General features: G+C 38.1%; 4 protein-coding genes and 1 long non-coding RNA gene across 5 annotated transcripts; 1 reads left to right on the top strand and 4 right to left on the bottom strand.

Annotated features, from left to right (window-relative positions):
* Positions 1–2517: 2517 nt before the first annotated feature.
* LOC148916321 (uncharacterized) lies at positions 2518–4942 on the bottom strand. The gene is made up of 2 exons (XR_016127982.1): positions 4724–4942; positions 2518–2782 (listed from the first exon to the last, which is right to left on the bottom strand). It is a non-coding gene; the product is annotated as an uncharacterized LOC148916321 (long non-coding RNA).
* Positions 4943–5973: 1031 nt separating this feature from the next.
* Positions 5974–8578, bottom strand: LOC148916320 (uncharacterized). The gene is given in 2 exon segments (XM_089055182.1): positions 5974–6301; positions 6304–8578. Coding segments are annotated over 2 exon segments (2457 nt in total). The 3' UTR covers positions 5974–6119.
* Positions 8579–14013: 5435 nt separating this feature from the next.
* LOC103335769 (uncharacterized) lies at positions 14014–14767 on the bottom strand. The gene is made up of 2 exons (XM_016794990.2): positions 14636–14767; positions 14014–14550 (listed from the first exon to the last, which is right to left on the bottom strand). The coding sequence occupies exons 1-2, from the start codon at positions 14678–14680 to the stop codon at positions 14014–14016; spliced, it is 582 nt and encodes a 193-aa protein (XP_016650476.2). The 5' UTR covers positions 14681–14767.
* Positions 14768–15346: 579 nt separating this feature from the next.
* MCM4 (Minichromosome maintenance (MCM2/3/5) family protein) lies at positions 15347–21113 on the top strand. Its single transcript, XM_008238746.2, has 18 exons — positions 15347–15505; positions 15599–16267; positions 16394–16522; positions 16610–16691; positions 17359–17491; positions 17575–17646; positions 17735–17863; positions 17955–18068; positions 18186–18398; positions 18487–18585; positions 18997–19157; positions 19425–19521; positions 19612–19773; positions 20079–20159; positions 20248–20326; positions 20414–20550; positions 20634–20687; positions 20772–21113. Exons 1-18 carry the CDS (start codon positions 15469–15471, stop codon positions 20847–20849), a joined length of 2526 nt encoding a protein of 841 aa, XP_008236968.2. The 5' UTR covers positions 15347–15468; the 3' UTR covers positions 20850–21113.
* Positions 21114–23823: 2710 nt separating this feature from the next.
* LOC103335768 (uncharacterized) lies at positions 23824–26661 on the bottom strand. Its single transcript, XM_089055107.1, is given in 3 exon segments — positions 23824–24285; positions 24376–24889; positions 24892–26661. Coding segments are annotated over 3 exon segments (2613 nt in total). The 3' UTR covers positions 23824–23956.
* Between the last annotated feature and the right edge of the window lie 781 nt (positions 26662–27442).

Genomic DNA, 27442 nt, shown 5'->3' with positions numbered 1-27442 from the left:
AGTCTGATTTAGGTCACTTTGGACTATTACAATAAAAGAACAAATTAAAAATGAAAACTAACACATAGACCTCCGACTAGAATCGTAACTATATACCAACACAGTAGACCCACATGAAAGGATCGCAGAACATCCCAACTATAAAAAAAAAAAGCCTTATATGAACAAAATCATAGTCATTTGACACCAACATAAACTGCAAGGCATACCATATAAGAAACCAGGAGAGAACACGCATGAGGAATACATAAACAACAATAAAAGGACCCCTAAGAAGCACTCCACTTTAACTCAGAACTGAACAAAGAAAACCACATATGACCAAGCATAGTTCTTTGGTCAGCTCAGAGTAAAGAAGAGCACCACATCCCAACAACTACCACCAACGTCGCTGCTGCTGCCGCCGTTAAAACAAAGTCAAAACTTCACCACTAGGTATCACAACTCTCCCAAGAGATACACAATTCAGTGCTACTATCGACGCCGTCAAGACGAAGACAACACCACCACCTCCCTTTTAGCTTCTTTACTGTTGGTTGTCGCAAGGAGAAAGGGAACCGAGTGCGACTAGGGTTTTTTTCTTCATATTATTAATGTTTTATTGCGCTAAAAACAAGGACTCTATGAACGACTGACCCAAATTCCATTTTGGAATCCGGTTGAATCTCGCAAAATCGACACCTAGTGCCTGTGGGTCGTAAATGACCAAAATGCCCAGAAGCGATAACACAAACTCTAGGGCCTATCTCGTGGCTGCGCCTGTAATCGTAGGCTGCCTACGCACCTTCTCGAGGATCAAGCCACACGTAGTTCTTTCACCGCCTCGACTGTAATTGGTTCAATTATCCGTAAAACATACTCTAGGGTTGACGCTTTTGAGTAACCGGACTCCGTTTTACGATCCGTCAAATACTATACGATCCTGGAAATACCTAGATCAACATACCTGAAAATTGTTACGATCCAACGGTGCAAAACTAGTGAACCCGGAAATCACACACTAGGCGAGATCCGTTCGGGGTTCAAACGGTATCCGAATTAAGATCCGCGAAATCCTATGCGCTCGTGAGGACTAAGAGATCACTCTAGAACTGACTGGGGTCCCCACCCTGCTGCCCACGCGCCGCCACACGCGCTGGCAGCGTGTGGTGCCTAAAGCGATAACGCCTCGCCGGAAAATCTCAACACCTCGGTTCAAGACTCCTATCCTAGGTAAAACACCCTATTTGGAACCACTTTTGTTCTTGGACCAACCCCAAAAAGTGGCCGGAAATGGCCGGAACAGTGACTCGAAAACCGGCTGAAACCTAACTCGTAAATCAAGCTATTTACGCTAGAAATTTCTGAAATCCTACCCAACCAGCAGCTAGAGCATGAGAAATAGCTTGAAAACCATACCTCACTCGTCTGAAACGATGGCCGGAGGAGGGAGAACGAGCTCCACGAAATTCCGTCAAAAACTGTCCAAACCACCCTGTTTCGTGGCGGTTTCCGGCTACCACGACGGCAGATCGAGACTGAGATGGGCTGGGACTGGAAGAGCAAAGTGTGGTGATTCTAACGTGACCGGTCTTGCCTGAATCGGTGACCGGAGGTGGGAGAAATCGCCCCAGGAAGTTGGCTGGTCGAGCTGCCCGAAACCAGAAATTTCTGGGTTTATATAAACTGAAGTTTGAAATATTTACGGTTATGCCACTGAACTTCTTTTGATTGTAACTCCTTCGTTACAACTCCGATTTGAGCCCGTTACATGTCTACGAACTCGTTTCGTCGCGCTCTACGCAATGGTACAACTAAAATCCCCAAATTCCTTCCCGGTCAAAAAGTCAACTTTTAAACTAATAAAATATTCTAGGGGTATTTTTGTCTTTTTCTCAAATAAATTAATAATTAAATATTAATTTTAGGTTTGGGTTATTACAATCTACCCCCCTTAAAAAAAATTTCGTCCTCGAAATTTACTTACCCATCACTCAAAAAGGTGAGGGTACTAAGCTGCATCATTCTGATTCTCAAGTTTGTTCTTTTGAAACTGCACTCACCAATTGCATCTCAATAATGTAACTATAAGGCAATCAATAAAATCTGGAGGTCACACATTTATGTCTGAATACCTGAGGTGGCTTAAGGGAATATAAAGCTCAAAAGATCGATAAATAATCAATTCGATAAATTTAAAACTATGTCGCCTCGACTCTAAGATTTAGCTAAAATCCTTTTTCCTCTCGAGTGTCGACACTGCTAATCTTGGGTGTAAAAGACTAGTTTACCTTTTAATCTGAATTTAAATAAAATTTCAATGTGACTTCTACCAAAAATTAGAATCTATGTGAACATTTCCCAAAAAATTTCTACCTGTAAAACAAGTATATATGTTTAAATATATATCTATATCACAACTGCCAGCATGTATCGAATTATATCCAAAAGGAATCAAGGATCATAACACTCAAGCCTCAGGTTGCAACAATTCAAATAAATGAACTTGCTCATAAAATTCATCTCAACCTTCGGATCAAACATAAACTCTGGTAATCTCATTCAACAGCCTGTAACTTAAAATATTTAAAAGCATATAATAAGATACTGAACTCATGCATTCCTGCTTATACATAACTTACTAAGCAATACTCTTGCTGAAAAAACATTGAATATATAATTCATCCTGCTTTGTAATCCTTGCTGGACTCAGGAGACATTTGGTCAACTCGATCCGCAATCCCGCTCCCACGGTCCGGATAATGTAAGACTCGTGGGGCAAAATATGCTAGAAGTACTGGAACTGTTTAATACCATATCCAATAATAACAATTACAGTCAACAATCTAAATAACATAAAATAAGATAAATTAAAGCAATCTGGATGAAAATAAAATAAAATAAACAAACTTTGAATAAACTTGCATCGAACTCATTTAAAATTCATAAGTAATCATGTATGGGTATATGTATGTATATATATATATGTAGATGTAATGCTTAAGAAAATAATGATAACTGTATAAAATCCTCTCCACCTAGGCGCACTCTACCCCCATAATCGATCCACAATTCCTCGATATCCATCAATTCTCGATAATCAATTTCTGGCAGGTCTCGAGGATACAAAATCAACCCGAGCCGCAATCGATATCCGTCAATTTCGCAGGTCTCGGTGACACAAAGTCAACCCGAGCCAGAATCGCGGGACTCGGGACCGTAGTCACGGCGATCCGCAAATCGCGTGTCTCGGAGACAACCTCTCAATCCGAGCCGCACTCGCACACACGGTCAAAGCGCCCCGAACTCGTGGGGCAAAATAATCGATCAGACATCTGGCACCACACGGTTCAGCGCCCCGAACTCGTGGGGCAAAATAATGTCTCAAGGCAACTGGGGGGTACCCTCACGGTGGGTTTGAAAACCATAATCTGCTATTTTTACAACTTCCAATAAATTGGTGTTCAACTGAGCTTAAAATATATTCATATATACATAATTATATACATATATTTATATATACCAAAATCTGATGAAAACCAAAACTTAAATTGCTTCCTTTTCAACCCCTGAATATGTGCATCAACTACTCAGCTAGTTGGTTAACCACCTTACTCTCCGCTGAGCATATAATTCCAATAATGAATTTATACCCTTACAACACAATTAATCATAAGAACAAATATAGATAATTAAATACTGATCTTGCTAAACCTCAGTTCTCGACATATAAGCATATAATAACATGTATAACAAGTTTCTCAAATGAAAACCTTAACAAATTTTTCAAATCCTTCTGGATATCTGTTTTCTCCGTCACACCAATGCAATAAATAAAATAACAATATAAAATAACAATTGAAATAGCAATTGGAATAAAACAACCTAATAATTGTCCAGCAATTCTGAAAATACGGATGCACATGTAATGCAGTGTCTACAGTGAAGTTAACCTAATGCTCGATACCAATTGAACGACTGACCCAAATTCCATTTTGGAATCCGTTGAATCTCGCAAAATCGACACCTAGTGCCTGTGGGTCGTAAATGACCAAAATGCCCGAAGCGATAACACAAACTCTAGGGCCCTATCTCGTGGCTGCGCTGTAATCGTAGGCTGCCTACGCACTTTCTCGAGGATCAAGCCACACGTAGTTCTTTCACCGCCGACTGTAATTGGTTCAATTATCCGTAAAACATACTCTAGGGTTGACGTTTTTGGAGTAACCGGGACTCCGTTTTACGATCCGTCAAATACTATACGATCCTGGAAATACCTAGATCAACATACCTGAAAAATTGTTACGATCCAACGGTGCAAAACTAGTGAACCCGGAAATCACACACTAGGCGAGATCCGTTCGGGGTTCAAACGGTATCCGAATTAAGATCCGCGAAATCCTATGCGCTCGTGAGGACTAGGAGATCACTCTAGAACTGACTGGGGTCCCCACCCTGCTGCCCACGCGCCGCCACACGCGCTGGCAGCGCGTGGTGCCTAAAGCGATAACGCCTCGCCGGAAAATCTCAACACCTCGGTTCAAGACTCCTATCCTAGGTAAAACACCCTATTTGGAACCACTTTTGTTCTTGGACCAACCCCAAAAAGTGGCCGGAAATGGCCGGAACAGTGACTCGAAAACCGGCTGAAACCTAACTCGTAAGTCAAGCTATTTACGCTAGAAATTTCTGAAATCCTACCCAACCAGCAGCTAGAGCATGAGAAATAGCTTGAAAACCATACCTCACTCGTCTGAAACGATGGCCGGAGGAGGGAGAACGAGCTCCACGAAATTCCGTCAAAAACTGTCCAAACCACCCTGTTTCGTGGCGGTTTCCGGCTACCACGACGGCAGATCGAGACTGAGATGGGCTGGGACTGGAAGAGCAAAGTGTGGTGATTCTAACGTGACCGGTCTTGCCTGAATCGGTGACCGGAGGTGGGAGAAATCGCCCCGGGAAGTTGGCTGGTCGAGCTGCCCGAAACCCAGAAATTTCTGGGTTTATATAAACTGAAGTTTGAAATATTTACGCTTATGCCACTGAACTTCTTTGGATTGTAACTCCTTCGTTACAACTCCGATTTGAGCCCGTTACATGTCTACGAACTCGTTTCGTCGCGCTCTACGCAATGGTACAACTAAAATCCCCAAATTCCTTCCCAGTCAAAAAGTCAACTTTTATACTAATAAAATATTCTAGGGGTATTTTTGTCTTTTTCTCAAATAAATTAATAATTAAATATTAATTTTAGGTTTGGGTTATTACACTCTATTAATAAACAAATGATATTTAAAAGGAGCTTAAGTATAACCAAACAAAATGTCGCCACATCAGTTGAGATTTCAAGCGTTGTGATATAACTCGGTATCCGTAGGGTTATTGGGTTTGATTAATTCGTTCATGCATGTGTCTGTTGAGCTCTATGTTCTACAAGGATAGTATGTAGATTACCTATCGTCAATCAAAACAAAATATAATCTAAAATAACAATAATACAATATAAAAAAACTCCAAAATTACACACATGCCATTATTTTCATATTTTAACAAATTCAATTAAAGTCAACCACCACATTCAGCTGTCAGCCAAAGAAGGCGTCTCTTTTATTGAACCTTGGCCCTCAAGGGAGGAAACCTCGACCACAAATCACTACACCAACTTTGTTATTGTGATATTTCTTGAGTTGTATAATATTTATATTAAAAGTGAAAAGGATTTTTGTTGTTGTAAATATTCATTTCAATATCGATTTACCAAAGCACTCATACTATAGTGTTCTACATAAATATATCAATTTAAAGTTATATAAATTTGCAAGTTTTAAAACCTTATTTATATTATATAAAATATATATTTACAAAAACAATGATGCGCAATAAAAAGTATACGATGCAACGCAAAGTACATTGTAGTAGTGTATGAAATATTATAGACATTGCAACATAAGGGTCTATAAGGGTTTGAAATATTATACAAACTGCAATACAATCAGCGGCGGATCCAGGAATTTTTCAGCAGAGGTGCAATTTTCAAAAGCTAAGAGCTCCCAAAAAAAAAAAAAAAACTAAACATCCTTATAATTTAAACAATACTAATGTTATTCATAATACATTAAAAAAATATCATTACAATTACCCTACAATTGTTGCCGACGAGATTTCATATCTTGAAAACGTCGCATTATATTTATATTACTAATACAAGAAAAAACATCTTTCTCAATGTAAACAATCAAGCTATCACTCAACCATCGATTCCCTATTTTGTTACGCAATGGTGTTTTCACAATATTCATAGCTGAAAAAGCTCTCTCAATCAAGCTGTTGCAACGGGTAAAACTAAAGCCAATGTAAGAAGTAAATATACATAGTTGTATATTCTACTCCTTCCTGTATTCACCAATTTTTCTGCCAGATCAGTAATTCCTATCAATGATGAAAACACAGTGCTGCTCTGCATATCAACAATATAAAGCCCAAGTTGATCTTCAAGCTTCATGAGGTCTCGGTCATTAAATTCTTGAGGGTAAAATTGAGCAAAACGAAGTATTTTTTGTTTGTCAAAAGCTGCAAAATTATAAGCCGGACTCAAACATGCCATACAAAGAAGCAATTCAGTATTTACCTCAGTGAAGCGATTATTCAATTCCACTAGTTGCTTATCAATGATAGTAAGAAATAGATCCACACGATAATAATGGCGGTTTGTGATTTTCTGAGCTTTTCGACGTGATCTCCCTTGTGGTACAAATAAATCATCCATGTTAGGAACATCAATATCATTGTTGCCACAAAATATTGATACTTTGCCAAGCAGATCATCAAAGTCATCATCCGTCTTAGATTGTAGCTTTTGCTTACATCTTTGGACCAACATCATTGCATTCACAATATCTTGATCTTTCTTTTGTAATGCCTTTGACAAATCATTTGTGATTCCCAATATAAATCTCATCAAATATAGGTGAAACACAAAGTCAAAAGTTTGTATTTCTTTCAATAACCTATTTGCTTCACCTAAATTATCTTGGTTGACATCATCAACAATCCATTCAAGCACCTTCACCACGGGGTGAAACATAGTATTAATACTCAGTAAAGTATCATAATGTGAGTTCCAACGTGTATCACAAGGACGTTTGAGAGTAGTCTCTTGATTTAACCCTTGCCCTGTTTCAAGATCATCAATTTCAAGAGCTTTCATAATATCTTTTTGTTGTTGCTCTCTAAGTGCATCACGACGCTTACACGATGCTCCAATAATGTTAACAACACTACTAGCCGTTGTGAAGAAAGTAGCAATATTTTCATTACCCTTTGCCACGGCTACAAGAGCTAGTTGTAGTTGATGTGCAAAACAATGGACATAATATGCTTGAGGATATTCTCTCAAAATCTGTGTTTTAAGACCATTGAGCTCACCTCTCATATTACTAGCACCATCATACCCCTGTCCTCGTAGCCTGGACATGCTCAAATTTGTTGAAGAAATCAACTGCTCAATTGCCTCTTTCAATTTGCTACTAGTCGTATCAGAGACATATTGGACACCCACAAACCTTTCAATAACTTGCCCTTTTTTGTTCACATAACGCAACACCACCGCCATTTGCTCTCTTATTGAAACATCACGTGATTCATCTACCAATATAGAAAAGAATGCATCGTCTATATCCCTAATAATTGCATCAATGGTTTCAACAGCACAAGAATTGACAAGTTCTTTTTGAATGTTAGGAGCAATATACTTGAGATTCCCTGGAGCATTCTCAAACACAACGGCACGAACTTTCTCATCATGATCGGCAAGAAATTGCAAAAGCTCCACATAATTACCTTTATTGCTAGATGTTTCACTTTCATCATGGCCACGAAAAGGAAGACCTTGTCGTAATAAATATCTAGTGCAATCAAGTGCGGCAGTTAATAGAATGCGATAATTAACACGAGCTTGGTCTGTCTGCTTGATCACAATGGTTTCAACGTGTTGCTTCTGATTCATTAAATCTGTACAATGTTGTGTAGCTTTATTGTGAAGGCTTCCAACTTGTCCAACATGGTCCCTAAAATTCTCAGGTCCCTTCCTCCAATTTTTAAACCCTTTCTCAGTGAAGACATCGCTTCCAGTCTTTCCTTGTTTATCAAAGTCGCATTTAAAAAGATAACAATGAAGACAAAATGCAGCATCTTTCTCTTTACTATACTCTAACCAAACAAATGAATCAAACCATTTCACAAGAAAACGTCGATTACTCTCCCCCATAAGTGTTTGAGGCATATCGTTTTGGCTTTTAGGCTGACAAGGACCCCTTTGCAGATAAGCTCTTCGGATTTGTTCTCGAAAATTGGGATTATAATAAGTCATTGGAGGTCTAAGGCCAGGGTCTGCAGGAAGATTAGCTAATATTTCATCCAACTCAGTAGGCGGATTATTTGAAGGTTGATTTGAACTAGCCGGATTATTTGAAGGAGGGTTGGAACTAGCCGGATTATTTGAAGGAGGATTGGAACTAGACAGATGATTCGAAGGAGGATTTGAGCTACCCAGATTATTTGAAGGAAGATTTAAACTCTTTCTCTGAAAGTACCGTTCCATAACTGTACAATTGAAACAAAATAAGGGTTTTATATATATTATTATGACTAATTGACTATAATTTATCAAATAAATAAATAATTATCAATTAAAGAAATAAATAAAAATTAATTATACCTCGAATAACGTGTCACGTAGCCTCTTTCTCCTCGAGTTTGCTACTGATCTTACTAATATGGAAAGAGCTAAATAAGAAAAAAAAAATTATTAAAAAAAGAATAAACAAAATTGGTGTTTACTCAAGAAAAAAAAAAAAGCATTCGACTTACTTTGAATTGGCGTACTCAAGAGGAAAAAAAATTGCAGGATTCTTGTGATGCACACACACTTTGATGAAATTGGGTGATATTATTGGTCTTTTATAAAGAGAATTCTCAATTCTACTTAATTAAGGAATTTCCAACTCTATTTAATTAAGGAATTCTCAAAACCCAATTGTATAAAGAGAACTTTCAATTAAAACCCAATTAAGTAAGGAAATAGAAGCCCTTTTTCAAAAGCCCACAAAGCCCACGTCAATTCCCTTTGTTTCCTGTTTTTTTTAATTTCAAAACCCTGGTCCAAAACGACGTCGTTTTGGCCAGTTTTCAAAAAAAAAAAAGGCGCATATTAAATACTGGTCCAAAACGACGTCGTGCTTTGGCGAGCTCGTTAAAAAAGAACCTCGCAAGGCTGCGCGCACGACATCTCCCCAGCAGCAGTGGTTTGCGCATTTCATCGAGCACGTTGTGTGCATCGCAGTCTGAAGCGAGGTGCAGCTCCATCGTCTGTAATGGTTATTTCCGGCCACCGGAGGTGCAGGCGCACCTCCTTGCGCCTGCACAGATCCGCCACTGAATACAATGTTACACAAATTTACAAGTTTTAAATCATTATTTATATTATATATAAAAAAGAGTATAGACAAAACCAACGATGCGCAATACAAAGTATACAATGCAATACAAACTGTTATAGACTCTACAACATAGTGTATTTGCGCATGCGCACATACAGTAACATAAAAATAGACACATCAACGTAGTCTCTAAAATATCATAGACATTGCGTAGCTGACACCAAAAAGTAAAGTATTCGAAATCATAAACACCAAAAGGTAAAATATTTTACACACTTTGTGACAATGGCCAAAAGGTAAACTATTTTTCTTATTCGAATAATCACTTAGGTCTTGCTAAAAGGGTGTCAAAAAATCTGAACTCAAAATTAAAAAGTTTTAAACCTAAAACTTCAACAACAACAAAATTATAGAAGTTGCTAAGAAGACTAAGAAGCAAAGATAGTGTAGTTATTGCGAATGGTGAAACCACACTCGTGACAAGGGCAAGTTCCATTACACTCACTCCCTCCTTATCTCTGCACCACACCTTACTTGTTCATGCTTTGTCAAATCACCTACTGTCTATAAGCCAAGTTACGGAACCACTAGATTGTGTTGTATTAATGTTAGGCCGACAATTTTAGGCCCTTGTGTAGGGTATTAGCTTAGCATATTAAAATAGGGCAAGCTGGGCCTTCCTCCTTCAACCCTTAGGGCCGAAAAAGCATGTGATTGGGTAGAGTCTGGGCTAATGCCTTTTAGGTTATAAATGGTCCGACTTGACCTATTTTACATGCTTACCTACAACATTAATAGAAAAATATTATAACATAAAAACTTGTAAAATTAAAGGATTAGAATATTATTTTGTACTTACTTGACAGATTTCTATACTAATCATGTGGGCCTTTTATGGCATTTCCATAAACCAAACTTGTAATATATTCTTCTAATTAAGAACCCACAAAACTTTTTCTTTGTAACTCCAATCCTCCTTGTGAGCTAAATAACCAATTAGCATGGAACCCTATATTGATGACGTTGTGCTGGGTCAGGTTCATCAGATTCGTAAAAACTAGTAGTAATTATGAGTAATATTATGATAAAAGTATACTAGTATTAATTATGAGTACATTTAATTAATTATGCTTAAATTTAATATAAATTTAATAGATTATAATTACAATTAATTTATTGTCATTGACCCATTTGATAGGTCGATATAGGCTCAGCTCATAGCTCGCTCATGAACCCAAAAAATTTAGGCCATTGAGTAGTGTATTAGCTTACCATATTTAAAATATGACAGACCCGACCTTGCCCCTTAGGGCTGAAAAAGCCCGTGATTGGGTAAGGTCTGGGCTAATCTTTTTTATGGCCAAATTGGCCCGACTCAACCCATTTTACATGCTTACCTACAACACCAATGGAAAAATATTATCCGCACAAGAACTTGAAAAATATTACAACATGAAAACTTGTAAAATCAAGGGCTGGTCTAATATAGGCCCCTGCAATTTCTATTTCCTAGATATCAATATATTAATTTTGAAACTAAAATATATAACCCAAATTCAAACTAAAATATATAACAGGGCATAGTACTCGTACATATTTACATTGTTTGCCACCATACTTCAAATAAGTCAACCTGACGATTTTCAAGCATGTCATTAAGTCCCTTATTTCTAATTAATACTTCCTCATTTACAGCATATCAATGACTCAAGTTTTTTTTTTGGACATTCCCTTTAATCCCTAAAATTTCGACCAATGAAAAAATCCTTAAATTTTCGGCTAATAAAAAAATTCTTCAATTTTCGACCAATAAAAAATACCTCAAATTTTGTCCCAATAAAATATAATAGGTAAATTATTATCAATACAATATAATGTACCTACAAATTTACCTGTTGTTGAGACCCAAAAAATCATGGGAAGCCCAAAAACATTTAAATTTTGAAAAAATTTCCAACACACTGTGTAGCAGAATAAGCAAGGTGTGGAAAAAGTGTCCTGCTCTAAGCTTGACCCCTATCATCCAATATGTTATGATGACAAATAGGGTTGGAAGCACAAGATCCATGGGGAGATCAACAACAATCCTTGAAATGAAATAGGAGGAGAGCATGTGCCTGAAGATCTTTCCTTTTCTAGTATCTTGCGCTTTTCTAGTCTTGCCCTCCATAATGCTATTTGTAGGTTCTTAATTAGAAGAATATATTACAAGTTTGGTTTATGGGAAAGCCATAGATGGCCTATCAATTGGGCCATTGATAATAAATTAAATGCAACTATAATGAGTTAAATGTAATCATAATTAATTAAATGTATTCATAAGTTATAATATAATTGTCGGATATTGTTTTTCCATGAACAAAAGCACATTGAGTGAGCTAATCACCACTAGCAGAGACTAACCACATCCCATAATTTAGCAGCTTGTATCTCTTCTGCATTAAACTCTCTGAGCGACAATTGGTTCATGTCATCAGTGACTCGCCCACTAACCAGATTACCCAAATCGTAGAATTCTATAATGAGTGCCTTATCTAAGGCCCTTATATGAGACTCTATCTCTTAATCGTTGGATCAAATTAGTTAGACGTTTGATCAAATTGGTTAGTTTGATCAAACGATTAAGATATAATACCTCATCTAAGGCCCTCACTATAGAATGACTCCACCAAATCTGACAACTCAGCCCTAATGGACGTAAAAAATTATTGGCGACGTGACAACCGTATCGTGAATTCCTTGCTGAGAAGAAAACAACAGTATTAGATTATTTGTGAGTAATCATGGATCAAATTTGAAATTTCCATTTGTATGGCACATTTTAATGTTGTAAATTGATTCATTGTAATAACACACGTGGCAAGAGACTGCGATCCTTTCATTTAGAGCAGCTCCAACGCAATGGGTTAGCCTAAGCGGGAGGGGGCCTTAGGCGAAGGCGACTCGGTCACGAAAGACCCAGCCAGGACAAGGTGTGGAACCCACGAGCCTAGTCAAGCCCATGGGAAGATCGGCTGTCGTCTTGCCTTCCGGCGGTGACATCAGCGTTGACTCAATGCTGGCATTAGCAATGCTAGAAACCAACCGCTACAAGTCATGTGGCTTCTCTTGGAGGCTATGATCAAAAAATGTCCTCCAATCCAACGACTGCCCCTTTTTTGGCTAAAAAAAACGAAAAACATTTGTAACAAATATAAAAAAATCCTTGAATTTGTTTCTATAAATACCTACAAATATTATTCAATTTTCACACCAAATTTTCATACAAATTCTTCTCATTCCAATATTTTTCACTTTCCACACCAAATTTTATACTACTTCCATTTGTGTAAAAATACAAATGGCCTCTTCCATCGAAGTTGGAGGCTTGTGGACAAATGTTTGAAGCGGTCAAAATCTTGGTGACGAGGTAAAAAAAAAAAAAAAACCGTTTTATTCAATTTAATGTCATTTTTTTGTTGTTGATATTTTCTTGCATTTTCAATTTCATTTAAAAAAAAAATTATTCAAGGCAAAACAAAAAAGAGGAAAACCATTACACATGGCTCCTTAAGTGAACAATGCTCACAGTTGGTTCCCATAGTGCATTATGTGTGTCAGAAATAATGGCACTATTACGTCATCCGAAGGAAAATACTCACCCACGTTGTGATTTGGTGACCGCCTCCACCAGTGACCGAGTCTTCCTTGTACGTGATTGTGTCGAACTGAGGATAGGTTGTATTTCAATTGTATGATGCGTGAGTAGGTATTTCAATTGTATGATGAGTAAGATGTGAATTTTATAATAAATATAGACACGTGACAACCAAAAATCTTATCCGAAAATTTTATCTAAAATTTGAGATGTGAATTTTATAATAAATATGGACACATGGCAACCGAAAATCTTATTTGAAAATTTAATCCAAAAATCTTATCAGGAAATTTTATAATAAATAATAACACGTGGCAACCGAAAATCTTATCAAAATTAATCATTTAAGTATAAAAAATAGAAAATAAATTAAAGTGAATGGTAATTGCTCCTGCCAATAGGGGTGGAAATAAAATTGCAAGGGCTGTCATTATTCACATAAATAGTGACAACACTTGCCTTGTGTGTTTGGATGAAGTAATTCTAATTTCCATGGAAATTGTAAATGACGGAATTTCCAATTACATCATTTAAAAATTCCGTCAATTGTAAATTTCAGCGTTTGGATGTCATATATGCGGAATTTAAGAAATGACAGAAATTACAATTTCACCTGTTTGGATAGTCATCACAGAATTCCAAACATCACAGAATTAGAATTCACTTAGAACCAACAACATTTTTTTTTACAACAGTCTTGTATATAAAATCTGGATAGGAATAATTAGCATATTTCAACACATTATTATTATATATATAATTAGAAAGACCTGTGCAGTACAAAAATTGTCTAACAACACATACCTCAATTGTTACTAATGTAAAGAATTGCAACTGTAGCTTGTCTAATTTTAAAAAAAAAACATAAATCACGTAATTTAAAAAATGAAGCTAATAATCCCAACCAAAGTTTCAACAAAATAGCAAAAATTAAAGATGTCAATTGAATATAAAATGTGTCTACGCTCTTGGTGAAATAAACATCAACACCATTCCTTTCTTTCTCTCAGTTGGAATTGTCTTTAACATGAGAAACTGGTTCTCATTTTCTATAAACCAAGACATTGCCTTTAGTTGTTCATCTGGACTAAGATTTGGAATTGCAATGACTTCATTATATACTTCTGTTGGATCAAGCTTTTGTGTTGTAGAATTGATAAAGTGTTCCAAAGATGAAGCCATCTTAGCCATTGAATCAACAAGAATATTAGTTGTACCTCTTTTTTTTGGTGGGGGAATATCAGAAGGATTTTGATTTCTTCTCTTTGGACAACTAGAGCTGGGTGAAACATGATCAACTTGACAACTCTCAAAACCTTGGGTATCACTTTCCAAATCAACAATATTATTGGGATCACTCTCAGGAGTCATAACCTTAGCAGATTCTGCACATGTTTCAGCACCCTCTCCAGTAGCTCTATCTTTGCCACATAAATCCACTATATCATCCCAGTTTGCAATTACTTTAAATCGAAAAGTTCTAGCATCTTCATGAGACTATCAAGCAAAAAATCAAAGTTAACCATATGTTATTTACCACAATTTTAGTCATTCAAAAAGATACAATTGCATTATAAATTACCTTCACGTACTCATCCCAAACATTGTCTTCATCTACACTGATCATCTTCTTTGTTGCATCCCAATTAAATCCACTCTGACTTAATATATCACTGACTATACCATAAAACCTTTTCCAGGTTTTAACGCGATTTCTTATGTTATCAGCACTTACTTCAATACCAAATTGTGCAGACAATATGGCAGCATGTGTTATAAGTAATTGCTTTCCAACCACCAGTGGCGGAGCCACTCCTAGACTGGAGTGGCCCTGCCTCCCATATTTTTATCACTCCTCTATTATATTATATATAATATATAGAATTTGAGTTAAAATGTCCTCTAAAACAAATTAGAAATGACTTAATTAGAAATATTTAGCTCTAAACATGTAAGTATTGAATATTTAGGTGTTCTATATACTTATATTTTCTATTTCGGCCCCCCAACCTTACAATTCTAGCTCCGCCCCTGCCAACCACCATCTCCTTTGTGACCGATTTGACGTTCTTCTCTAAGTATATCTGTTAATGAACGCTCCATTTGTATATTCCATCGAAAATAGGCTTTGTCATCTCCTTCCGTGTCATTAATTTGCTTGTCTTTTCTTCTCCTCTGCTTTATTTTGTTTACTTTTTCTGCCATCTTATATATTTAAAGAAGTACTCTTAATGGGCCTCAAACCTATCCAAGCCCAGTCCTATAAACGAAGAAGAAAACCATCCAAAACCCGAGCCAGGATTTCTGGCGGGAAAATCATAACCTCTTGGCGCCAAAACCTAACCCAACAGACAAAGCAAACACTCTGGGCTCCCCAAACCCTCCAAACCCCACTCTCTCTTTCTCTCTCTAGCCATGGCTTCTGATTCTACGCCGGCCGACTTCAACAACGGTAAGTCTCCTTCTCTCTCTTTCTCGCCCCGAGAATCGTCTGTTTTCATGTATTTGTAAATCTCAATTTCATTTCATTTCATTTTTTTCACAGGACCTTCGTCTCCCGATGACTCCTTCTCGAGCCCAATCGGCAACACACTCTCCTCCTCCCCTGCCGGCGCTTCCCGGCAGAGACGGCGGCGCCGATCCACTACGCCGTCTTCGGAATTCGCAACTCCAAGGGCCAACCGGTCCCGGTTCTCCGGCTCCGAAACAACCCCAACCCCATCGCGCACCCGCCGCGCGAATGGCCAAAACGGTGCCGCTCCAACCCCCTCCTCCACTGACGGTGACGTCCCGCCGTCTTCGGAAGGCGGCGACGGCTACGACATGGACGAGGACAGGCCCACGTTCGTTTGGGGCACGAACATCAGCGTGAACGACGTTAAGGTGGCGATCGTTAGGTTCCTGAAGAATTTTCGGGACGAGTCGCAGTGGAATACGGAGAGTGAGTACCTTACGGAAGGGAAGTACATTGAAGCCATCAAGAGAGTTATTGAAATGGAAGAAGATTCGCTCGATGTTGATGCACGCAATGTGTTTGATTATGATTCGGACTTGTATGCGAAGATGGTCAGATACCCACTTGAGGTTCTTGCAATTTTCGATATTGTTTTGATGGAAATGCTGCCCGTCATAAACCCGTTGTTCGAAAAGCACATTCAAACTCGGATTTATAATCTCAAAACATCCACTTCAATGAGAAATCTCAACCCATCTGGTTAGTTTTCTTTATCTTCTTGTATTTCAATCCAATTTTCCTTCTTTTGGTTTTGGGCTTTTTGTTTGTTGATCAATGTAATGTGTATTTGGATATGTGGACTGATTTGAGTAAATGTATTACTAGACATTGAGAGGATGGTTTCATTGAAGGGAATGATTATTCGGTCTAGTTCAATAATACCCGAGATAAGGGAAGCAATATTTAGATGCCTTGTGTGTGGCTACTACTCTGACCCTCTTCCGGTAGAGAAAGGTAATCTCTTTGGGATCACATGTTTATTTGTTTCATGTTGATGTAGATGGATTCCTCTCTTATATGTTGAATTTTGAGTGCTATCAGGGCGCATAACTGAGCCTACAATATGCTTGAAGGAAGAGTGTCAAGCCAGGAATTCTATGACACTTGTTCACAACAGATGCAGGTAATTCGTGGCATTAATTTGGAATTTTCAAGGTCGTAGCGTGAATTTAAGCGTGAAATTATGTGTTGGTTTGGCTGTTAGACTATCATTTGGTCTTTTGTTTGATGGTTTCTAGAAGTATGTTTGCACATAGAGAGAGAAAAAAATTTCAATCCTTCTTTAAGGTGTTTAATATGCTTGTCCTCTTTAATTTCACCTTTTCCATCTCTGGAGATCTCCTTTCTTTTTGCAATTTTGCTTAAACCACTGATGCATTTGAGATGCATATAAAATTTTGCTTTTAACGGATCATGGACACCTGTGTATTTCTGAGCCTTTGAATGCTAATATTGAAAAATTGACAAATATAACTTGCAGCGCCTGTAATTGTTTTTAAACTGAAGCAAAGTTCAAAAGATCATGATACTCATGGTTGTGGCTGAAGTGGCAAACATTCAAATCTAAACCCTTTGTCCTAAACTTCAATAGGTTCAGACTTCTGATCAAGACAGTTTATGAAATGGCACAATCTATTCTATGAAATACAACTGAAAGGAGAGTTACTGACTAACAAAACTTGTGAAATAAACTGATTCAGTTAACAACTGATTTGACAATATGACTTTTACAGTTTGAAAATAGAGTTTTATGATGAATATACATCTAATGGGTACTACTTTTGAATCAGATTTACTGATAAACAGATTGTGAGGCTTCAGGAGACTCCTGATGAGATCCCTGAAGGAGGAACACCGCATACGGTGAGCTTGTTGATGCATGACAAACTGGTTGATGCTGGAAAACCTGGTGATAGAATTGAGGTAAGTCCATGTTGTAACCGTTTGCATGACCCTAAGAAAGATACATATATTTTTTGTTATCTTTAATGTGTTCCTTTCAATAGGTTACTGGGATATACAGGGCTATGACCGTTAGAGTTGGACCAACTCAGAGAACTGTAAAATCATTGTTCAAGGCATGTTTCTATCTTTTTGGCTGTGAAATTTTAAGCTCCTTTTTCACTCTAGGGGACTGGATATAACAATCCTTTTCTTTGATTGCAGACATACATTGATTGTCTGCATATAAAAAAATCTGACAAGTCAAGAATGCTGGCAGAGGATCAAAATCCGGTGGATGTTGACAATTCTGTGGCTGGACACTCAGATGAAATTGTTTTTGATGAAAAAAAGGTACATCAATTTATACTATCTTATTCATTTGCGGTTGCATCAGGCTTTGCTTGTATTGTCTGTGTTGATCATATTGTTGCTGGAATTGCAGGTGGAACAATTGAAAGAGCTGGCAAAACAGCCTGATATATATGATCGATTAACCAGGTCTTTAGCACCAAACATCTGGGAGTTAGATGATGTCAAAAAAGGCCTTCTTTGCCAGGTGCTTTAAATATTTAACTTTTTGATTCCTTAAGTATTTTGTTGATTAATTGAGCAAATTAGTTTGTCTTTAATTATTTGCTGAACTGATTCTCATTGTTAATTGCTGTAAATGCAGATTTTTGGTGGGAATGCTTTGAAGTTGCCATCTGGTGCTCGCTTCCGTGGTGATATTAACATTCTTCTTGTTGGTGATCCTGGAACCAGCAAGTCCCAGCTGCTCCAGTACATACACAAGCTAGCTCCCCGTGGAATATACACTAGTGGAAGAGGGAGTTCTGCTGTTGGCTTGACTGCTTATGTTGCAAAAGATCCTGAAACAGGGGAAACAGTATGTTTTTGTTAAAAAAAAAAAATTATTTTTTGAATATTTCGTACAAATATATGAAGTTGAGTGGAAATATGTTATGATTCTTCAGGTTTTAGAGAGTGGAGCGTTAGTTTTAAGTGATAGAGGCATTTGTTGCATTGACGAATTTGACAAAATGTCTGACAGTGCGAGGAGCATGTTACATGAGGTTGGTTATTTCGTCACTTATTATATATACATATATATGTGGGAGATATGTGCATTTTTTTCTTTCAAATGCTTATAAAATTATCTCTTTTTATAAATTTGGAAATTTTATCTTCTACATCTTGTTGAGTGATATGTGAAAATCCAGAATATATGCTTTAATGTTTGACAATTTGAAGATCCAAGATTATATGTTTTAAAGTTTGACAGTTTAATTTCCATTTTGTTTCTGTTTTTGTGAAACCATTAATTTATTTTTGGCATATAAGAGATGTCCACAGTATGTCAGTATGCTAGGTGTATTAAGTATATACTACTTGGTACATTTTCAGCAAATGCATTCTGGTATTCCTTTATGTGCAACTATTTAGCCATTGATTGTTTCTTTCTAAATACACTTATATTCCCCCAGGTGATGGAACAGCAAACTGTCTCGATAGCAAAGGCAGGAATCATTGCTTCCCTTAATGCTAGGACTTCAGTCTTGGCTTGTGCAAATCCAAGTGGTTCACGCTATAATCCTCGCTTATCAGTAATTGACAACATACACCTCCCTCCTACCTTATTATCTAGGTAAGAAGATACCTATGCCATGCCATGAGCATATCAAAAGGGCCTAAACGATGATTTAACTATGGCTTTGCATATGTTTGTCTTATTTAATGACTTATTGGTGTAAAGAATGTCAAATTCGTCATCTTGCATGGTTTGTAAAAGTTCTTTATTCTTGAATGTTGTCATCAAAGCCCAATAGCACCTGAAAATTATGAAGTTGTTGACAACATCACTAGAGTTCTTTAACGATTTTGAGCTGCTCTCTGGCTGTTAAATCTTTCTCAGGTTCGATCTGATCTACTTACTCCTTGACAAGGCTGATGAGCATACAGACAGGCGCCTTGCAAAGCATATTGTTGCATTACACTTTGAGAATCCTGAGGTATGATCAATTTGTGATTTCACTTATTGAAAAGACTAATTTTTAGCATATCTCTTGCTCATCTTTAAAATTCCACGTCTCCACTTGCAGACAATACAGCAGGATGTCTTAGACCTTGCCACGTTGACTGCATATGTGGGATATGCGCGGAAGCATATTCATCCACAATTATCTGATGAAGCTGCTGAAGAGTTGACTAGAGGTTATGTTGAATTGAGGAGGAGAGGAAATTTTCCAGGCAGTAGCAAAAAGGTAGCAGTTATACAAATTTTCCTACATGGTTCTCGTCATGTGTGCTCGTTTAGCAGAATAAATAAAAGAATGTTACCATCCTTTGTAACATCAGTCACATGATATAATATTTTTCCCATCAAGTGATGATTCCTTTTGCGGTTTTAATCTGATTTCTTTTCTTTCTTTCCCTGTTTTTTTTTGCTTGCTTTATTTGCAAAATACATTCAATGTGGCCATTTTTAAGTGTTTTCGATCTTAAAGATCTATTAACACATTCCTCAATTCTGTAATCAATCATGTTCGTTTAATTGATCACTTAACAGGTGATAACAGCAACACCTAGGCAGATTGAGAGTTTGATACGACTTAGTGAAGCTCTAGCTCGAATTCGTTTCTCAGAATGGGTTAGCAAAGATTGCATTGTGTCTTAACCATTTACAATTTGATTCATCAGGACAAAAATAAATAAAATTATGACTTGATGTATGCCAGGTTGAAAAGCATGATGTTGTGGAGGCATTCCGGCTTCTGGAAGTTGCAATGCAGCAATCAGCAACCGATCACTCCACTGGTATAGCATTTCAGAACTTGTCTGTTTTTCTTAATTATACTTTCCACGAAGACAAACAGTTTAACATCGTTTTTGACTCATACTTAGGAACAATCGACATGGATCTTATCACTACTGGAATTTCGGCAAGTGAAAGAATGAGACGGGAAAGTCTGGTATCAGCAGCTCGCAACATAATTATGGAAAAGTTGCAACTTGGGGGACCCTCAATGCGCTTGTTAGAGGTGTGCTTATTTACAAGATGTGCAAACTATAAATTTAAATATGTCTAAAACTAACATCTTCATTTGTTTAATATCTCCTCCAGTTGCTGGAGGAGCTGAAGACGCAGAGCTCTGGCAATGAAGTCCACCTCAATGATGTTATCTCTCTCTCTCTCTCTCTCTCTCTCTCTCTCTCTCTCTGAATTTTCATGCTGATGGTTATGCTGTTATTGGTGTTTCAGCTGAGGACTGCAATCACAACACTTGCAAGTGAGGGATTTGTGGCTTTTGTTCATGGCGACAGTGTCAAAAGAATATGATGGGCGAGGACAGCAAGAACAAATGAATTGGTTGACACTTGACATTGGTTTATTAATTGCCAAACTAAGTGGGACCTCAAAGCAACTCAAGATAGACTCACTGATATGTATCACTCTTCCATAGATGTTTTTGCAGCCGATTGTTGTGCCTGTAAATTATTTTGTAGTGTTTTCCATTGGTTGGTATGCCACCAATTTCTTGAACCAGCTGCCTATGGATATAACTAGTCCTTTTTAGTTTACAACAAGTTGTTGATTGTTACAGAATTTGTATGCTTTATTTGGTTAGTAATTAGAAAATTAAGTAAAATCATTGATCAAATGGGCTAGAATTTTATTTTTATACAAGCGATAGTCTAAAGGGAAATAAACAAAAAAATAGAACAATTTTTGCAGGGTAGTTTGCAATTTAGATAAGTTCGTTTAGGCATGCTGATCCATACCCAAGTACAACTAATGAACTAAATCCAAATGCAACCAATGAACTAGTACGTTGTTTTATGATTTTTCCTCATTGTCCCTGTTGCACGGAGAAAGAGGACCAATATGCCATGCCTTCCTCCCCAAGACCCATGTGTAATAATCTGCATAAACAGGTTCGAGCTCATAGAAACTATTGACAACAATCCCATAGCTCCTCACCTCAGATTCCTGAGCACGTTTCATTAATTGTGTCAAATCATTATCAATATTCTCCTTCAGAAAATAAGGCACTTGGGCTCCTGTCATCTTGATCTCCCCTGGAAGATTGGGCATGACAAAGGGTCCTGAATCAGATGACATGCTCTTGAAAGGCTCATATCGCCTCTCACAATCTGATGCAGCCAAAGCAAAGAAGCTAGTCCCATGAAAAACCAGCCTTGGAATGCAAACTTTTGCAGCAGCATCAGTTGCCCAAGGAAAAACATGTCAGCCACAAAGCAAGACGGTTGGTCTGCAAGTAGCAGCTGTTCGATCGGTTCTTGGAGCAAGCCCAATGCCTTGGAGAAATTATTGGCTTATTCTGGTGTTGGGAGTGAGTCCAGACTCTCACACCCTTCTGGCAGCCGAGCCTCTTGTGGAGCTGGTCTCAGTGATTGTTGCATATGTGAACAGTTGCTTATATGATCCTTCACGCTGCACGAACTAACTTATCATTGTGCTCTAATCGGTTTGAGAAGTAGTAAACGGCTCTGTATCAGTTTGATTATTTTGAGTTAACATTTTACCCATTCCAAGAGTTGTGGCTGAGTCTCCATCCCTCCGTGCTTGTAAGAAGAAACAGCCAAGAATATATTCCCTCCATTTGTAACAATTTATAACCTAAATACTTGAGAAACTAAATAGGGACTGGTGAAGTGAAGTTAAATAAGAAATTGTTAAGCTAAAGTTAAGCTAAAGGTGCACATACATCGCTGACAGATTCAGGATGAATGAACTCCAAAATAATTTGCATGGCACTTTCGGTCTCCTCTCCGAGTTAGTTGAACCAACAAAACCCACAATAGCCAAACAATTCAACATCTGCATGAAAACATTTTAGTCTGAGATTCATACATCTTGGAGAAGTCCTATTAATAAAAATTGGGTGCATATCAAGCATATTAAACTACCTTTAATGTCGCGGTTCCAGATTTAAGAGCCTCGGAAAGTACAGGAAGCAACTCTCTGTATACATCAGAGATTTTATCTTGACAACAAATGACTATGGCCAGCAAACCTAAAATCATATGATAAAATGAGACCCATAAGGATTACAAGACAAATGTGAAAACCACATAAATGTGCCACTTGACAGAGCTAGACAAACCTAACTGGAGTGATAGCTGCTTCTCTTTAGAAAATTGTAAGAAAATTGCACGTTTTTCTTAGGCTACTCCACAATGTATTTCAATGATCAAAACATCTATATTTTAGGTCATCTTTGTAAGAGAAAATATGTATATTCGAAATTGGTTCGTCATCTAAGATGTGCACAAAAAATGCAGGTCATCCTTTAAGGGCCTTGTAAGAGAATCATCCATATCAGAAGTTGTTTGGTCATCTCAAATGTGCAAAATAAAATGCAGTTCACTAAATAAATATAAAACGAATATGTAGATAATCAGATGACTAAACAATTTTCTAATTATCTAAATGTTTGCATGGTAAATTGAACTAGTCTGATCATGAGATTACAATCAAACCCAAGAGTAGAATAATAGCTCTTTCTAGGTCCGAAAAACCTTGATTTGAGACATTTTTGGTTTGAAATACTACAAGAATTGGTGCTCTTGATAAGAAATCTATGACAGAAAAAAGAACATTCCTGTGACAGAAATAGCTCATTTCCTCAGGACACACATATTTCTACTTGCCACACCTTTGAACAGATTGTAATTTAAAGAGACAGAGACTAGTCAGCCTATCTTATTGTGCATGAGAATAATTTATAATCTGAACCAAAAAAAAACTCACCCATCTTGGTTTCAGCTCTGGTTTTGAATACGCCAAGAATATGCTGCTCTGTCCATGCCTGTGGCTTTGATCCAGTCCCCTGCAATAAAATTTTCAGCAGCTGTACGGATTTCAAGCATTGCCCTTGGGGTATGGAGACAGAGTACAAAACTGCTTCTAGCTGGTTCTCCAAGTGCAGTGCAGGCATCACATGAAGAGTCTCAATTCTGATGCTTCAATAATTCTGTAGGTCTTTCCATTTTGAACTAAATCGACATTAATAAAATAAATTCAATAATAAGTTCAAATCACAGTCCGATAGTTAACAAATATAACAAGTTTTGTGGAGGCCAAAGTGCAGATTTGAGTTAATTACAGTCATTATGTCACCGCGTTAAGGGAAAAGTATGACACTAATATCTTGTTGTTGTGAAATTTTTTTAGGGCAAACAAAGGTGACTTGCTAACAGCAGTGGTAGAGTTCACTCAAAAACTGTCAACAAAGAGAAACACCTTGACAGTTGGAGGATCATATGTTGATAATCAAAAAGTAGTGAAAGCTAGACTGACGATCATGGAAAGTTCAAGACTGTTCTACAGTACAATGTTAGACCCAAGTCATGACTGGCTATTTCTGGTGAATTCAACACCAAGGCACTTGACAAGATTCCTAAAATATTAAAGACCTTCACTTAATCCTGTAATCCCAATTCATGAGCCTCCTCTAGCATGCGAACCACACTTCTCATGGAGGGTCTTCGCTCAGGAAGCCTATCTGTGCATTGCATGGCAATTCTTAGCACCTTGATAGCCTCTTCCTTGCAGGCCTCTGGAAGATATGAGTCCACCATACTTGGTATGGTCTCTCTACTACTGTGCATACTGCATGCCCAGCTCACTATGTTGTTGGTCTCACCAAACTCTGGCTCCATCGGCTTCTTTCCGGTCACTAGCTCCATTAACACCACTCCAAAGCTATACACGTCACTTTTCTCATTCACTCTGTAGGTGTATCCATATTCTGCATAATTAACAGTTACTTTAGCACAATACAAATAATTAACTCAAAACTAAAGAAATTAAAATAAAATGAGACAATTTCATTAATTACCAGGAGCAATGTAGCCATGTGTTCCAGCAACAACATGGGTAGAGTCCCTGCCTGCACTAGCCTCAACAATATTGGCAAGCCCAAAATCAGCAATCCTAGGCTTCAAGAGCTCATCCAGTAAAATGTTACTAGACTTGACATCTCTGTGCATCATAAGCCTCTCCAAGCAATGATGCAGATACTCCAGTCCTTTGGCTGCTCCCACTGCTATCTCATACCTTGGCTCCCAAGCAAGCTTCATATCCTCCGACGTATGAAGCCGATCCCACAAGTTGCCATTAGGCAGGTACTCATAGACCAAAAAGCTTGAGCCCTCACTAGTAATGCTGCAATACAGCTTCACCACATTAATATGCCTAATGGAGCTCAAGGTCGCCAACTCAGCATCAAATTCTTTGGACTTCCCACCACTTGGATCAGTGTTCCTTATGTGTTTTACAGCGAGTTCTTTACCATCAGCAAGTAAAACTCTATAAACATTTCCAGAACCCCCTCTTCCAATTAGATTCTCTCTCGCCTAATGGAATCAAGAATCTCATCTTGAGTGAAGCTCAACAAATGGAATGAATTTAGCTCCCAAGATTCTTCCTTTAATGTACGCTCTTCATCCTTCCTCTTCTTTAAGAACAAGGCACAGATGAGTAACACAAGCAAGATTGCTGAGCCTACGGAGAAACAAATAATGACTATCCGGACATCCTTGGACAGGCCCGAACCAGGAGAACATCGCGGGAAGGAGCTCATGTACATGCTGCAGAGACCGGGGTTACCAGAAATGCTACTCTTGTAGGCTGCAATCGACAAAGTTTTTGGTATGACACCAGTGAGTCTGTTGTGCGTCAGGTCAAGAAGCATTAAGGATGCTAATTTTTCTGGAATTTGACCGGAAAGCTGATTATGTGATAAGTTCAGGGAGTTCAAGGATGGGAGTGAGCCTAAGGATGACGGGATTTCACCAGAAAGCAAGTTGTGAGCCATGTTCACGTCGCTCAGGAGAAAACATCTTCCTAAAGACTTTGGTATTGACGCAGAGAACATGTTGCTTTGCAAATACAGAATACTCAGATGCTTCAGATCACCAAGACTCCTCGGAATTCTACCCGAAAAGCGATTGTTATCCAAAACAATCGACACCAAAGATGTTGCTTTGGAAATCTCATCTGGCAATTCACCAGATAGTTGATTATAACTCACGAACAGCAAAGGAAGCGTCCTAGCTTTTCCGATATGAGAAGCAATCGGACCTTCAAATCGATTCGATCTAATGTCAATGATTTCTGCATTAGGCAGGCCCCAGATCCCAGGAGGAACAACACCATAGAGCAAGTTGTTGTTGACTCTGAACCTTTTCAACGTCGTACACTTGGCGTAATTTTGAGGAATTTCGCCAGAGAGCTTGTTCTGCACGAACAAAAAATAAGTCATCGTCCCCATCTTGCACATATCAGGCGGAATAGTTCCCGTCAAGAAATTCTCAGATAGATCAACGCCGTCAAATTTAGACCAAGAGCCTAGTTTCTGAGGCAGAGGACCGGTCAACATGTTTTTGAACAAACCGAGGTCCACAAGCTTCTTGAATTCTCCAAACTCAGCTGGCACTTCTCCAGATAAATTGTTCTCGTACAAGTGCAAAGAAACTATGTTCTTCGAGAATCGGAACTCCGACAAATTCCCTTCGAGTAAGTTCTTTGAGGCGTCGAAATACTCCAGGTTTGTGAGGTTTCTTGGCCCGAAAGGAAGCGTTCCGTTCAAGTGGTTGCAGTAGAGCTCGAGCTGCCATAGCTTGGTGAGCTTGCCAACCTCGGATGGAATTTCCCCGACCATGTTTTTATAAGATAGGTCCAACAGTGTAAGCTCCGAGAGGTTTCCAATACTCTTTGGAACTGGTCCTTGGAGGCTACAGTTCGCCAAGTCAAGATTTGTGAGATTCTTGAGGCTGAAGATTTCACTTGGGAAGAGACGTGGATGAAAAGCATTGTTTCTCAACACCAGCTTTTCCAATGACTTGAGCTGGCATATGTCGTCCAGCACCAGAAACCCGGATAAGTTTTGATCCGTAAGGTCGATTTCTCGAACGAACTTCTTTCCATTGCAGGCAACTCCGCTGAAACTACACACAGGATTTGAGGAGTTCCATGTGTTGAGGATGCTGTTGGTGCTTGAATTTTCGAATGTAGACTTGAACTTCAAAAGAAGTTGACGCTCGTCCACGGCGCCAGCTTTCGTATGGGAGAGAAAGCAGAAGAGAAAGAGGAGGCAGCGGAGGTAGAGGAACGTAGCATCCATTTGGTTATTGACACCGTTAACTCTCCTGTACAAAGACAGTTAAACCCTTCAATTTTTAATCCTAAATTAATTTCTTTTTGCCCTTTTATTTATTTATTTATATTTTATTTTATTTTTCAATTTCGTAATATTTTTTTAGTAAGAGTGAAAACGCCACGTGGCAGTTTGTGAACTCCCTTGGAACTTCTCCCAACTTCATACGCAGTTGACCCAAGTGTACAAGGGTTGGTATTTGACCCAACACAGATCTAGAAGATTCTCAAATAATTATGAGTAGCTTAAATTAAAGAGAGTTTCACTAAAACACCCAAAATGGGGCTTAAATTATAAAAAAACTCAAGTACTATTTAAACATATAAACACACTCAAAACCCATCATTACACACACTCAAAATTCATTTATAAACACACCCAAAAAGTTGACTTTGGGGTTGATTTTGGGTGTGTTTCTATGTTTAAATAGTGCTTGGGTTTTTCTATAAATACATATCTAGGATTGGGTTTATTTATAAATTTGTATAAATTAAATCGATAATCTTAAATCAACTTAGGAAGAGCTGCTCACCGTGTGTTTCTAGAAGCTTCGCAAGCGGCACTGGTGTTGGTGTAGATCCCGTTGGGTTGGGTTTTCCAATCGGTGTGAAGCGGGACGACGGCCGAGGAATGGGGACGACGGTGTCGAGGGAATGCCCGGTGCACAAGGGGAGCCAAATGAGAACTAGAATCTTCGCACTAGCCTCGAGACCGAATGAACTTTAGCGAAGGAAACCTCACAATCTGG

The sequence above is a fragment of the Prunus mume genome, linkage group LG6, assembly GCF_029339155.1.
Source record: "Prunus mume cultivar Tortuosa linkage group LG6, ASM2933915v1, whole genome shotgun sequence".
Classification (NCBI taxonomy): Eukaryota; Viridiplantae; Streptophyta; class Magnoliopsida; order Rosales; family Rosaceae; genus Prunus; species Prunus mume.
Note: the sequence above shows the minus strand (reverse complement) of the source record. Positions and strands in the feature narration are given on the sequence as shown.

Bases quoted from the DNA above. Each gene is read 5' to 3' on its own strand.
- MCM4 (XM_008238746.2), top strand. From the start codon at position 15,469: ATGGCTTCTGATTCTACGCCGGCCGACTTCAACAACG. The intron at 18,399-18,486 runs GTATGTTTTTGT...ATGATTCTTCAG, and splicing joins ATCCTGAAACAGGGGAAACA to GTTTTAGAGAGTGGAGCGTT. The intron at 20,160-20,247 runs GTTAGCAAAGAT...GATGTATGCCAG, and splicing joins GAATTCGTTTCTCAGAATGG to GTTGAAAAGCATGATGTTGT.
- LOC103335769 (XM_016794990.2), bottom strand. From the start codon at position 14,680: ATGATCAGTGTAGATGAAGACAATGTTTGGGATGAGTACGTGAAG. The intron at 14,551-14,635 runs GTAATTTATAAT...TTTGCTTGATAG, and splicing joins TTTGGGATGAGTACGTGAAG to TCTCATGAAGATGCTAGAAC.